Source organism: Leopardus geoffroyi, chromosome C1 (assembly GCF_018350155.1).
Source record: "Leopardus geoffroyi isolate Oge1 chromosome C1, O.geoffroyi_Oge1_pat1.0, whole genome shotgun sequence".
Lineage (NCBI taxonomy): Eukaryota > Metazoa > Chordata > Mammalia > Carnivora > Felidae > Leopardus > Leopardus geoffroyi.
The window spans coordinates 17,690,251-17,704,046 of record NC_059328.1 but is presented as its reverse complement, the minus strand read 5'-3'; the positions used below and the strand labels follow the sequence as shown (position 1 = coordinate 17,704,046).

General features: G+C 52.4%; 2 protein-coding genes across 3 annotated transcripts; both read right to left on the bottom strand.

The window, feature by feature from the left end:
* Positions 1-19: 19 nt before the first annotated feature.
* LYPLA2 (lysophospholipase 2) lies at positions 20-4,548 on the bottom strand. Its single transcript, XM_045482159.1, has 10 exons — positions 4,414-4,548; positions 2,863-2,966; positions 2,560-2,591; positions 2,370-2,435; positions 1,868-1,915; positions 1,707-1,777; positions 1,492-1,565; positions 1,315-1,416; positions 1,039-1,212; positions 20-933 (listed from the first exon to the last, which is right to left on the bottom strand). Exons 1-10 carry the CDS (start codon positions 4,535-4,537, stop codon positions 883-885), a joined length of 846 nt encoding a protein of 281 aa, XP_045338115.1. The 5' UTR covers positions 4,538-4,548; the 3' UTR covers positions 20-882.
* A 2,136-nt stretch (positions 4,549-6,684) lies between these two features.
* PITHD1 (PITH domain containing 1) lies at positions 6,685-13,346 on the bottom strand. 2 transcript variants are annotated; one of them, XM_045482160.1, is made up of 6 exons: positions 13,006-13,346; positions 12,261-12,304; positions 11,825-11,902; positions 9,186-9,290; positions 8,379-8,487; positions 6,685-7,620 (listed from the first exon to the last, which is right to left on the bottom strand). In XM_045482160.1, the coding sequence occupies exons 1-6, from the start codon at positions 13,201-13,203 to the stop codon at positions 7,519-7,521; spliced, it is 636 nt and encodes a 211-aa protein (XP_045338116.1). In that variant the 5' UTR covers positions 13,204-13,346; the 3' UTR covers positions 6,685-7,518. The 2 variants fall into 2 exon arrangements, with proteins under 2 accessions (XP_045338116.1, XP_045338117.1); XM_045482161.1 differs by lacking the exon at positions 11,825-11,902 and having other exon boundaries at positions 13,006-13,304.
* Between the last annotated feature and the right edge of the window lie 450 nt (positions 13,347-13,796).

Below are 13,796 nucleotides of genomic sequence, written 5' to 3'. Positions count from 1 at the left end.
CGGACAGAATCATCCAGCCTGAGAGTTGAAGCAATTTAATTTTATCGGAATCCAGGATACAACAAGAAAAACACCCAAAACCACATGGAGACAGAAGACGAGACACAACTCCCCCACCTCCCCCCCTGGCCCTAGAGTGGGGACAACGTGGGAGTGGGACAGCGGGGGGAGACTTTGAGCCTCAGTCCAGCCCTGCAGGCGCCAGGCCTACGGGGGGGAACAGGGCAATGGGGGGGGGGGCGGGGCGGGGAGGGGCAGGGCCCAGCCCCCACGTTTCAGGGGCCTAAGGGAAGGCCCCCCTCAAAGGACTCTGCCCCCTCACCAACACCCCTGCCCAGGGGCAGGCAGCCCACAGCAGCACGGGGGCCGGGCCATGGACACATTCATGATTGAGAAGCAGCTGGAGAGAAGGAGGAGAGACACGATTATCTGGGCAGAGTCACTTGGCGGGGGGGGGGGGGGGGGGGGGGGGGGGGGGGGTGGAGTGGTAGGTGGGGCCCAGGAGGGCCCCATGGGCCAAACCCTGAGGTCACAGGAGGGGGCCCAAAGCGGGGCTAGTGAGTGAGGTCCTGAGTGAGTGGGTCAGCGGCCGGGCCCCTTTCTCCCGCTGCCTACAGCCCCTCCAATACTGCTGCCAGGGGGGGCCCACCTCCGGGGAAATGGGAGAAGAGGGTGGCCCACCCCTGCTGCAGACAGCCAGGTGGCTGAGGCCAGGAAGGCAGGCCTGGCCAGGCCTGGGCCCGCCTGCCCCAGAGGCCTACGGGAAGAGGACGGGTCAGGGATGGTGGGGACAGGGGCTCGACCGGCTCAGATCCGAGATGGCGCCGCGCGTGCTGCGTCCCCCAGGAGCTGGGGTCCTGCACTGGGGGCCAGCGACTCTGGTTAGACAGGAGGCAGCAGCTTCTCAAGAAACTCCTTCACGGCTGCCATCTCCTGGGGGTGAGGAGGGATCGTGAGGGGCTCCCAGCCGGAGGGAGGAGGGAGGAGGGAGGAGGGAGGAGGGAGGGGTGGGGTGGGAAGTGGTCCCCCATCACCGACCTGAGGGCAGGAGCTGTGCATGACACCTGGGTATGTCTTGAACTGGACCCTGGCGGGTGTGACGACGGACCGAAGCTTCTCGGCTGTCAGGGCCCCAAACCGTACTGGAACCATGGGGTCCAGCTCCCCGTGGCACTGCAAGATGGCCAGGTCCTTGGCGCTGCCATTGGCTGCCTGTGGGCCAGACGGGGCTCTGAGGGCAAAGCCAGTGTTCGGCACGGTCCCCGAGCCGCGAGGAGACCCAAAGGGCAGGAGGGGACTCGCGGAGACACTCACCTGGGGGAAGGCCCGATGCAGAGGCAGCCAGCAGCTCAATGCCACGATGCCAGCCAGGGGGTGGGGACAGGTAAGGGCCGTGTAGAGGGACAGGGCCCCACCCTGGAGGGAGGAGAGAATGACAGGTCATGAGGGCACAGCTCTCCTACCACCCCCCACCCCTCGCTCTCCCCTCACCTGTGAAAAGCCTCCCAGGACGATTCGATTGGCAGGGATCCCATTCTTCATCTCGTGCTCAATCAAGGCCTTGACTGGGGGGAGGGGGCATGACTGGGTGGGGGGAAAGCTGCTGGAGGGGCCCAGGGAAGGGAGCCAGATGCTGCCCAGCGCTCTCCTGGGGGGCCGGGGTGGGGGGGGAGGAGGGGGGTGCTGAGGAGGGACCAGGGCCTTACTGTTCTCTGCTGCCTTCTTGATGCCGGCCTCGTCCTCTGGGGCATCAGGACTCAGCCCCATTAGGTCAAACCTGAGGGAGGAGCGGCGTTGGCAGCTACTGGAAGACCCTGGCCAGCCCCCTGCAGCTCTCTCAGCAGCCATCCCTGCCCCTGCAACTCACCAGGAGGGCATCACCATCTTCATGTTGAGCGTCACAGGGATCCGGGGTCTGGGGAGGGGCGGCGAGAAGGGCCATCACGCTCAGAAGGGTGAGGGAGCCACAGCAGAGAGCCGGGAGGGGGCAGAGTAGCCCCCGGGGAGGGGCCCCTCCCAGCAGGCAAGGCCTGTGTTTAAGGTGTTGCCAGGCAACCTGCCACGTGGGGCCGGAGGCTGGGGTTGGGGCATCAGCAGACAAGCAGAGCCCGACACACTGCGTGACGGGGTTCCAGCTCGGTCGGTGAGTACTTGGGGAAGGGGCACAGGAGGCCCCTGGGTCTAGGAGGCCTTAGGGCTGGGGGCTGGGGCCGCGGGCTCCACGGGAGTGAAGGCTGAAAATGGCACTTCCGACTGCCCTGGGCCCGGGCCCAGGGCGCAGCTGGCAGGAGAGAACAGGCCTGGGACCACAGGACCACCCCCCAGCTTATCCCCATCCTCAGCCCCTCCCTTGCTGGGGTGACACTCACGCATGGGGACAGATGTACTTGACGTGAGGGAGCCGGATGGTGGAGAGGGCGTCAGCCCAGCTGTGCCTGTAGGAAGGAAGGGAAAAAAGGCACCGATGTGGGGAGGGAGAAAGGAGGGCACGGGCCTCTCTAATCCTGCCCACTGGGCCCTTTCCCACCTTCCCAAACACCCCCTCTCCAGCTCACTTACCCTGTGTCTCCAAGTCCATGTAAAAAAATAACCTGGAAGAGGGTGAGACATGGGGAGGTGGAAAGAGGGCAGTCACCCCCCTGCTCTCATTCCCCCTCTGTCCTCCAACTTCTGGCCACCCTCTCACCCCCGAGGGCCTAGGGGGAAGTACAGTGGCAGCCAAACAGATTATTACCTCGCTGCCACCTGGCTTCAGGCTGCTCCCTTCTCCGCACTGCACCTCCATCTTTCCCACACGCCCCCTCCAGCCAGTTACGGCAGCAGCCGGCCTGGGGGCTGCCCAGGGTGGGAGAGGACCCTTACCGCAGCCGTTTCCCGCTCAGCTCCAGACACAGTGGCAGCATCGGTGAGCAGGGGCACAGACATGGTGTTACCACACATACACTGCAGGGCTCCACGGCTGGGGCCTGTGCAAATTCGAGGGAGTGGTCAAGAGCAAGGGAGAGACTCCTGACACAGGAGAAGAGCCTCAAACCCAGGGCCCACTCAGGCCGTCAACCCCCCCAAAGCACCCCGGGTTCTGTCCTGGCCACAAAGAAAAGGCAGGAAAGAAGTCTTGGGCCACAGGGGGTAGGAAGTTTGCCTCTATTCCAGGCTGAAAAGCAGAGGCGGCCACCCTAGCGTCCCCGGTTCTGGTCCACCCCTTAGCCTGAGCTTGCTGGAGAGGGGCAGAAGTAGGGCTTAGGGACCGTGCGGGAGGGGAGGGGCAGGGCATCCCCTGCTGTCCTCCCCCCACTAACTGCCTCCTCCCTGCTTTCCAATCATCATGCCTCTAATAGAGCCCCTGCTCCCCTCCTCCCCAACTCTCAGCCCTACTGGGAAATGAAGGGGGGGGAAATGCCAGAAAAATATGCTTTCAGCCCCTACCCCCAACCGCCCCACACATTTTCTCCCACCTCTCTCCCATCCAGCCCCCACCCAGCCTTCACAAGCAGTTTCTGGCAGAGCCCGGGGGGCTGCCCAGGTCTCCAGGAGGCGCACGAACTCCCGTCCACCAGCCGTAACTGGCGCCCCACGCCCCGCTGAACGGTGCTACCTGCTGCTACTGCCCCTGAATCCAACCGGGTCCCCCGGTTTGACCATGCTCTGGGGCTCCCAAACACATGAAAGAATGTAAGGCTGGCGGGCTCCTCCCCGTCCTTAGCATCCTCCAAAGTCCCCAGAAGCTTGTGCAACCTGTCCCTAAACGCCTGCCCTTCCCAGCGGCGCCCACCCCTCCCGCCTTCCCCACTGGCTTCAACCTTCCATCTCTGACCCTGAGTGCACCTCTCCACGTGGGATCCCTCACCTCTGACCCTGGCGTCCCTCTTCCCACATGGGAGATGCACGTTTCGTCCTAAGCTGGGATTCCCTTCCCTCCTCACTGGGAGACTTCCACCTCTCACCCCAGGGTCCCCTCTCTCAAAGTAATGACTTCCCCGCTGACCAGGGAAGGGAGCTCCCCACGGTAACAACTTCCACTCTAATCCAGGCTCTCCCACTCCCTACACTGGGAATGTCTGTTCTGACCAAGGGTCGCCCCTTCTCTCAGTGACATTTTCTACCTTGACCCAGGACCCTCTCTTGTCCACAAAGGATTGTTCTACTTTTGACCCTGTGGAGCCCCCGCCCCACAATGAGATCTTCCACTTCAACCCTAAGTCCCTCCCGTCATAGCCCGGCCGCCTTCTCTCCCCTCTCTCCCCCCAAAGTCCCCAGGACTGGCCAGCGCCTCTTCGCACCTCACTCCCCACCCCCATCCCTCACAACTGCGGTCCCCTCCCCACTCTCCGGGACCCCCGCGGTGCTCCGATCTCGCCCTCTCCCCCCCACCCCCGTGCCCTCCCTCCGCCGGCTGGCCCCGGACGAGGGTACCTCCACTCCCTGGGGGTTTCGAGACCTCTCGGGCGATTCTCCTCTTTCTCCTGCACAGACACACTCTCTTCCCCCTCGGCCGCCCCCGCCGGAACTTCCGTTCGAGTCCCGGGAACCCAGCCATCGCGCTGCCGGAAGTAGCCTGGCCAGCAGTACGGAACCCGGAAGTGGGCGTCGGCGATCCGCCAGATAGAAGCTGCCATGTTGGATACGGTGGGGCCACTCCCCGTAATGAAGCCACGGAGTTACCTGCGGAATCTAGACAGCGCGTCGGTAATCCCCGCTTGCTACCACCGCCCGTGCGCCTCCTGGAGGAAAGCTATCCGGAAGGAGAGGCATACCTCTCCTAGCAGTTTCCCACCTCCCGGTCTTCATGGGTGGCACTTCACCGTGGTCTTGGATATCCACCACTGACCTCAACGCCCTGTTTCTGGATGGAATCATACTCAGAATGATCCAGGATGTATCATACACCGGAGGGATGGAATCATACACTTAAGACAACCTTAGAGACCATCTAGTCCTCCAGTCTTACTCTAAAGATCAGGAAACTCCCGCTCGGAGCGGGGAAGGAAACAGCGATCTCAGGACAACACTAATGCTGCCTCTCTGCACCTGCTTCCTGAGCTATAAAACACGGTGATAACCACTACCCTGCCTCCTTCACAGCTTTGCTGTTAGGCTCAAACGAGGTCGTGTGGAAATGCTTTATACATTGTAAAATTACAGTGTGAGGATGTAATGACCAAAAAGGACCCTGGGAAAACACAGGTTACATCAGGACAGCTGGACAGGCATTGGCAGCGTTGTCTTAGCTCTGCCCCCCACAAGCAATGCCATGCAGACGGTGCACAAAATACCATCAATGAGCTCCAGTTGTTAAGAACAAAAAAGGCTTCATGTTGTTCCCATTTTGCTCCTTGCTGCACTGATAAAGTGGAAATGGGTTCAGGGTCCACAGAAAAGCTGGAAAGGGAGGCAAACTGAGTCGAAGGCCACATCCCTAAGAGAACACATAGACACCTGCAAACAGGAGATGAGTGACACTGGTCCCTCAGCAGCTTAGGACTCATTCTCCCAGCATAACCTACAGTTTTTCTTTGAACTGAAAGAACACTGTAAACCTGGGAACTCAAAGCACTTTTCCCAGGCTGAGAGGCAGTTTGGTCTTAGTGTTCAAAGAGTCACAAAGAGCCTAAAACACCAGGATTCTGAGCAGGAAATCTTTGAGTCCTGAGAAGTGCAACAAGCCGAAGACCCAGACTAGATGTCAGAAAGGAAGAAGTACACGGAGACCACGTAACTGCCCCCCACATAGGATCCCTGCTAGGTCTGCTTATGGAAGAGTAAACAATTCCTCCTATACTACACCCCCAATCGCCTGAGATCCTGGGGCCCTTCTTCACATCCTGGAACAGATTCTTCAGAGTGAAGCTTCATATTCAGAAACCCAGTCCCAGGGGCTATCTGTGATTAGATTTTAATTAGTGGAATTAATGAAGGGATAGTCTGCTCTAAGATTTCTAACTTTACTCTTCCCCCTACTCCAAATTTAAAGACATAGCCTATATTTTTATCTCCAAAATGATCCAACTGAAATAAAGAGGCTGTGGCTGACGAGTAGGTCCCTTAGTGCATCAATAATCGTGTTTGCACTCTGGGTGATTTCAGGATTCATTTTAGACATCTTGAGGCTTGACAAAACGGTGGTGGCAGGCTTTCCGTTGGACAGGCTGGAGAAACAGTGTGGGCCAACACGTTCAGGAGAATTCTCTCAAGAGGATCAGGTTCAACACTGATTCCCATTATCCACTGTTCCTATTTTCTACAAAGGAGAGAATACTGACCATCCCCGATCTCATTTTAGATATTTAAATTCTCTCCAATTGCTGTCTTAACAAAATTGAAGTCCAAGGTCTTGGGTCTGCCGTGTGCTGTTCACTTACTCTCCTTGCTCTCGTTTCTTCTGGTGAGTTCCAGAATCTGTTCTCCCTTGTCTTTGTAAATGTCACTCGTTACTTCCTCTCATGAGAAATGGGACATCAGTTTGTAACTTCACCTTCCTCTTTACAAAGTGTGGGTGGGTGGGTGTAGCAGTGTTTTTAGTCCACTGTATCTTTCCCGGAGAAATGATCTAGTCTTGAATATATATCACTGTGGCACTTATGATCTACCTAGTACAAAACAACAACAAATTTCAAAGTTCCACACAGCTCCTGTGAAGTAAAAGTTTCATCAGTACTGCCAAGAAATCAAAAGAATATACAAACATGAAGTCCGGCAAAGATTTATTAGGAAGCTTATTAGTTACGGTGAATAAAAAGCCATGAACAGAAAAACTGAGATCTCCAATTTCTGGCACTGCGCTTATGACACTAGTTAGAAGCTAATAAACATTAAAGATGTCCCAAGGGGAATCTTACCTAAGTCCCAACCTTATCCAACCAGGATAACTCACAAACACAGAAATGATGCCCATGCTCTCCCCAGACTGCTTACCTAGGCAGTAGAAAGACCTTTTCCTCAAGCTATTAAGCATCATCAGGACATTCCTGCTCTCCTAGCTACCATGGGACACTAGTACATGACAGACAACTCCAAGCTGGGCAACTTGACAAGAATGCTGAACGCTGACAGGAAGAAGGAGCAAGCAGGGACAAGTATTTCTAGTTGGAGACCCTCCTGATGGCTAATAGAAACACAATGCTGAGGCTTCAGAAAGTTTACTGCAGCCCAGGAAACAGTTTCCATGTTTAAAAAAAACAAGTCACACAAAAATCCTGCCACAAAGCAACAAGACGCTTGGGATCCCATGGCCACATTGACTGGAAAGGCAGGCATCATCCAATGACTGCCAGATGCTGACCAGTCCAAGACTCAATTCCTAGGCCCTAGAGAACCACGACTGTCCCTCAGCACCCACACAACCCTCCCTGGTGGTGTGGTATCTTCCATAGGCCGGGTTTCTGCAGCAAAAGCCCCAAAGACACAGCCTGGCAGAGGCTGTGGCGCCAACTCTCTCCGGAACCTCATCTCTTTGTCCTCCCCAACAGGATGCTGCACGTCTTCACTGACACAGCGCCTCTGTGGGAGCCCTGGCCAGCCTTAGGAAATGAAGTGTGTCTGTGGGGTAACCTGATGGACCCTGTGGTCTGCTGGGTTGGCTGAGGCTTCATAATTGCAGATGGTCACCTCGTGTCGTCGAAGCTGCAAGAAAAGTGAGAGGCTGGGTCAGCTGGCCATTTCCCAGACCATACAGTGGAGTCGTCCTTACTCAGGTTCATTTCTGGAAGCCATCTCTTCCCCCTGCTGATACATTCATCCTAGGAAGACTGCAAAGACCATTATCAATGATTCACCCCATAACTTAGAAGATTCATTCCCCCACTATAATGGTGCCACCATGAGAAGAGGACCTTGTCTATCTTATCATCTTCTCTCTGGTTCCTGACACAAGAAAGGTCATCAAAAATGGTGGATAAAGAGAAGAACCTTAAAGTGAAAAAAATGAATTGGTGTCAATTGGGCTACTTCAACTCCCTTAAAAATAGGGACAGCCTGGGGCGCCTGGGTGGCTCAGTCGGTTAAGCATCCGACTTCAGCTCAGGTCATGATCTCGCGGTCCGTGAGTTCGAGCCCTGCGTCAGGCTCTGTGCTGACAGCTCAGAGCCTGGAGCCTGTTTCAGATTCTGTGTCTCCCTCTCTCTGACCCTCCCCCGTTCATACTCTGTCTCTCTCTGTCTCAAAAATAAATAAACGTTAAAAAAAAAAAAAATACGGACAGCCTGCCAAAGGAGATGGACAGTGTGCAGTAACGAAACCAAGAAAAATTATAAACAGACTGGGAGCAAGCAGCGTCTCACCTGCTCTCTTTCCTTTCCCTAAAGCGCCCATATGGCAACACACAGATATACACACACATATGCATATATACCGGGGGACCAGGAATTCCTGCCCCTTCTTACCTCAGTCCACTCTCCTCTTAGGCCAATATACAAGACCTTTGTGGTATCAGCTCCAAAGTTTTTTGAAATATGAATTGAAAGATGATAGACATTTGAAAAACGAGAAATTCTAGAGAATGAAAGGGATGGGGAGAGAAGACACAGGTTACAGTTCAATGATTATCTCACCACCGGCTCAGAAACAATTCTAACTCTAACTTGTGGTAACACCTGGGCAAATGTCAGAGAACACTCTGGGCTCTTAGGTCTCATTCTTCCCTTTTGGATAAGCAATCGATTCAGTACACACTGCCTGAGCATCTGCCAGATGCTGCCCAAGGCAGTAAGAATAGAAAAATGAGTCAACACTGCCCTGCCCTCAAGGAGCGGGAATGAGAAATGCTGTACGATCAAGCAGCGATTCTAATGCAAGTTCAGTGCCGACCTCACCGACCTTACCATTAGGAAAAAGGGAGCCAGTGAAGAGCTAAAGTGGTCATGTGTAACTCGGCCTGTTGTAAGCCCACTGTGCAAAGAGGAATTCTGAAAACATCTTTCCTAAGACCACCCTAGGAGCTCACTCAGATCTGTCAACTGCTTACAAGTGCAACAGGCCTATGGCTTGCACTGCATCTCTGCCAAAAATTGACCAAGCTGAGGATCAAGCTTCCCTCCACTGTTTTAACTAGTTTCTGATGTTAAGAAAGCAGGAGATGGGCCAAAATTAAACTGCAAGCTCAGTAAGTGCTAATGCATATATATGTTCACTGCAAATGAACACCTGCTGTTCCTCAGAAGCCAGAGAATGGAAACAGGTTCAGTGCTTACTTTGTAGCATACTCTAATTCTCCCGTAAGATCCCGATTCAGACTAAAGGTCTGATCTGGCTCCCTGTCTGTATCATCAAAGGACATCTGTGGAATGTTTTTGTACCTGAGAAAGGAAAGGGAAGAAAAATCAAGAATGTGCATTATCATATTTTTCAGTTTTTCAAAACTGCCTATTGACTCAACTGCCTTCAGTTCTATCAAAAGAAGATCAAATTTTAGGAATGGCATTTTACTGGCATTTATACACAAATATCTTTAAACCAGCAGGAAAAGAGCTGAGAACTGCAACATAAGCCAGTGGCATCTTTGAGTGGGTTAAGATCACATGAGAAGCAATATACAAAGAGAAGGCTCAAACCAGGTCACACGCAGCAAATGCATGGAGAAAATCAGCAACTCAGCACATTCACACCAAGCTGAGGAGGTTAAACAAAACAGCTTACTCATGGGAGAAAAATAGTTTGGCAGAAACACATTAAACACAGCTAAGAGATAAGAGCAGGTAACTTAACACTCAAGCAACTTTTGTGTTCAAAATTACCCTATACATAGAGTCATCTTACAGTTCTTTAAACACATAGTATCTGCGGGTTTCCATTTTGAAAAGAGCACAAAAGGCTGCCAACTCACAATGGGCTTTGGAAAGTCAAGTAAAACTGCTAATGAAGAAATAAACTTTTCAAAGAAATATCTAAGAAACAGCTGTCTCCTCTATAACTCACAGATTCTAAAGACCTGCGCCACACCCCCACCATCTCCAGAGTGTTTTATTAACACACCCACACAGAAGGGGCCTAGATATTGGCGGCAGGAAAATGCACGTAATTTAAGAAAGCAAGTGTTTGCTTCAAAGTGTTTCTAAGAATGATGCACAGAATAATAATAGTGAACATTTATGAGCAGCATTATGAGAGGCAGCGTAGCACTGTAGTTAAAAGCAGTGTCTCTGGAGCCAGACTTCCTGGGCTTAAAGCCTGGCTCTGTCACTTCCCCACTGTATAATTTTGGACAAGCGATTTAACCTCTCTGTATCTGTTTCCTCATGTATAAACTGAGGATGGCAATAGTACATATCTGATATAGTGATGAGATTAAACTGAATCACTTTTAAGATACATCTACTTAAAAATTTTTACTATGGGAAATGTCAAATTATACACAAGCAGAGAGAAAAATACAATTACTCTATCTCCATTTATCACTCAGCTTGAACATTATGCCTATTTCCTATCACCCCCATTTTGTTTGTGCTTGATATTTTAAAGCAATCTGAAACATTTCACTTCACTCACACGTTAGTACATATTTCTAAAAAGCAAAGACTTCTTAAAATACCACTGTTAAGAAGTGATACCGCTTTACAAAAATTAACAATTCCTTAACAACATCTAACACCTAGTCTGTGTTCAAACTTCATTAAGTACCAATTTAACTTTTCCAGATGTGTCAGTGGCATGTCATAGTTGAATAGGCAATATTTTTTCTTTATTAATGGTGTATCAGATAATTACATCAATGATATCTTAGATTCGATAAAGTGTAATATAGGTAAAGTGTTTAGATGTGAGGTCTTACGTAAGTATTTGTACCTGCCCTCCCAAAACTGGGCATTTATTAAGTTCCAGACGTCTTCTAAGCTCTTTACATGTTATAGATCATTTAATTCTCTCTACAATCTTACGAAGTTCCTACTATTACTGTTGTCATTTTACATATGACAGCACAGAGATAAAGAGAAGGTAAGTAACGCCCCACAGTCATGGAGCTAGCAAGTGGTACCGACAGAACTGGAACCCAAGCAGTTTATTCCAGAGCCCCCTCTTAACCACAATGCAACATGGATTTCTAGTTTTCTCAAGCCAATCCATGTCCCCAGTAAACAAGCCTCTAAAACCATCAACTCAAATGTACTGTTCCCTTAAAATGATTGCATATGTGGGTTTGCTTTCAAATTTATGTTTCTAACATTCAAAAAGTGTGAGTTTCTTAAATTTCTCATTTAAACGTTTTTAGAAGAAATTCTTTAAAATGTAAAGTTCTTCTGGTATTTGTTTCTCCAGCACTCAAAAGTCTGTCCCTTCTTTTAGGAAGGCTCTGCTGGAATAAGGCAAGCTGTCAAACAGGGGGCACCAGCCCTGGTGGCAGCAGATTCCCGTACCGCAAGAGGCCTACGGAACTTTGCTCGCTAAAGGGCATGCACACTCAGATGGAGTAATTCCATGTAAACAAAACACACGCAAAGATTTTTAACTGTGTGAAATAACAAGGGTAAATTTGGAAACTAACCCCAGGAGTAGAAACCATAAAGACCATTTGAGATCTGCAGCTGGGTTACTACGGAAACTGCAAAGTCATCAACAACTGGCATTTATAGGATGCTCTCTGGATGAATGGTTGGCACAGCAAAAGCATTTTGAAAAGACACAAGCTGTTGGCCTTAAAGACACTTAATCTAAAAAAGTCGTTAATTCAGGAAGAGATAAGTGTATTCTGATGCAGAACGAGATCAAGATTTTTAAGAGGGGGAGGAGGGGATATTTAACCCAGTAGAAAACCAAAAAAAAGGGGATCATTCTGGAATAAAGTGCTACCAGAGAAAAGAGAACTCCGAGGCTTCTTGAAGGCCTTGCCACTTACAGTCTCATCTCAGAGGGGTGTGAGTCATCGTCCTCTCCCATTATAATGATGCCTTTGAGCTTGACATTGCCTGTAAATCTGCCAAGATGCAAAAGAAGTTGTCAACCTGGGTTTGAACTTCTGCTTAGCTGCGTGACCCCAGGCAAGACCCTTCCCCTTCCTGGGTTTCAGGTGACTCGTGTGTCAGACTTGTACCAGAAAATGTCTAAGATCCTGTCTGCCTCTGGCATCCTGCAATTCTAAGAAATTTACCACGGCTTCTCAGTTATCTTTCAACCGAAACATCTTTACGCTTTCCTCCTCAAACCCACCACACTGTAATCTCCCCCATTTCTAGAAACAGATGTGTGCTCTTGACACAACCAGTGAGTGAATCCTGATAAGGATTCTGGGTACAGCCTATCTAGCCTGAGGCAAACACCAAGGAGGTACTTACGGAATATTAAACAGAAGCTCTTCATCTGCATCACTTTCAACAAACTGGAGGGGATGGGGAGTGGGGAGGAGAAAGCAACAAATATTTGCTGAGAGCCTACAATTTTAGGCATCTTCCACCCTGTTCTACAACTGGGAGTGCAACGCAAATAAATAGTCGACCTCCCTCGGTTTTTCAGCACTTACTACCTTGATGCTAACAAGAGTCTACAGGCCATCCTCTCAGAGGGTTCTTAAGTGGGGAGCCCATGAATGAACCTCCAGGCTCGACGAGCCTGAAACTGTGTGCAAAAGTATGTGCCTATGGGGTCCACAGCTTTTAAATGGCTCTGTGACCCCACAACGGTAAATGCTCTAGATAGGATAACACGCTTCATCTGCCTACGCTGTCTCTGGTCTTCATCAGGTGATATGATCAGGCAGCCACTGGGACTGGTAGTCAAACAGTAGAGAAAACGCCCTACAGCCATCCTCCCAAAAGCCCTGGAAGAGAATGTCGGCTTCGTAAAGCCAAAGCGCCCCTCTCTCTCCCTCTCCGGGCCTCAGTTCCTCTACCTGCAAAATGGGGAGACTCGACGCTGTTTCCCTCCCCAGGGGCGGGCAGGTGACAGGCACGGGAAAGCGCTTGGCAAGCGGGCTGTCGTTATTTTTAACAGCAGGACTCGGGCCGACAGAGCAGTCGGGAGGCCTGAGGCCCCGCGCGGGTCCCCGCCTCGCCCGCCCGCCCCAGGCCCCGAAAGGCCCACCTTGGAGCGGTCGGTCCGCTCCTCCCACGGCTTGAAGACGCCGCGGCCGCTGCCCTCGCGACTCTCGTTGAGGCACTGCAGCCGCTCCAGGTCGATGCGCAGGTACAGGCCGTAGGCCAGGCCGCGCTGTTCGGGCGGCTCCTCCCGCTCGGCGGCGCAGCGACAGCCGCCCCCGCCGTGGCTGTGGCCGTGCGACATGGCGACGCCGCCGTCCGCGCGTCCCCTCGGCCCTGCCGCCGCCGCCGCCCGCGCCGCGCTCGCACCGCTCCGCTCCGCCGCTAAGCGCACCGCGGCCGCCGCGTCGTAAAAGGCGCCCCTGTGCGGCGCATGCGCCCGGGGGCCGGGGCGGGGGGGGGGGGGTGGGGAGGTGGGGGGCGGGGCTCGGCGAGGGCTTGACTTTCGATAAGCGCTTCCAGGTGCAAGGGAGTTCCTGTTGACTCAGGTCTGGAGTCCGCGGTCCTGTTGCTCTCCCCGCTTCCCAGGTGTGGAAACTGAGGCGCAGAGAGATGAGGCTCGTGTTCCAGTAAATGATGGGGCTGGAATTCGAATCCTCTTCCCCATTAGGCTAAAGGCTCTTTTTCCACCAACGTTTTGGGGGAGCTGGTCGCAGAAAGCGCGTACAGCGATAAGGTCCTGATGGGCTGGGAGCACAACGTTACAGCTGCTTCCCACGTGCACGTGTAGGCACTGAGAGCCCACACACTCACTTCCATAACCACTCCATAGTGGGCTTAGCGGTCGAAACCACCGGATCTGAAGACCAGTCCTGGGTCTGCTACTGACAGTGTGAC

Excerpts from the sequence above, each read along its gene's own strand:
- LYPLA2 (XM_045482159.1), bottom strand. The coding sequence starts at position 4,537 with ATGGCTGGGTTCCCGGGACTCGAACGGAAGTTCCGGCGGGGGCGGCCG. Across the intron at positions 2,967-4,413 it reads GAAACCCCCAGGGAGTGGAG|GCCCCAGCCGTGGAGCCCTG; the intron begins GTACCCTCGTCC and ends GAATTTGCACAG. Across the intron at positions 1,566-1,706 it reads CAAGAAGGCAGCAGAGAACA|TCAAGGCCTTGATTGAGCAC; the intron begins GTAAGGCCCTGG and ends CCCTCCCCCCAG.
- PITHD1 (XM_045482160.1), bottom strand. The coding sequence starts at position 13,203 with ATGTCGCACGGCCACAGCCACGGCGGGGGCGGCTGTCGCTGCGCCGCC. Across the intron at positions 11,903-12,260 it reads GAGCTTCTGTTTAATATTCC|ATTTACAGGCAATGTCAAGC; the intron begins GTAAGTACCTCC and ends GCATCTTGGCAG. Across the intron at positions 8,488-9,185 it reads GAATTAGAGTATGCTACAAA|AATTTCTCGTTTTTCAAATG; the intron begins GTAAGCACTGAA and ends TTCATTCTCTAG.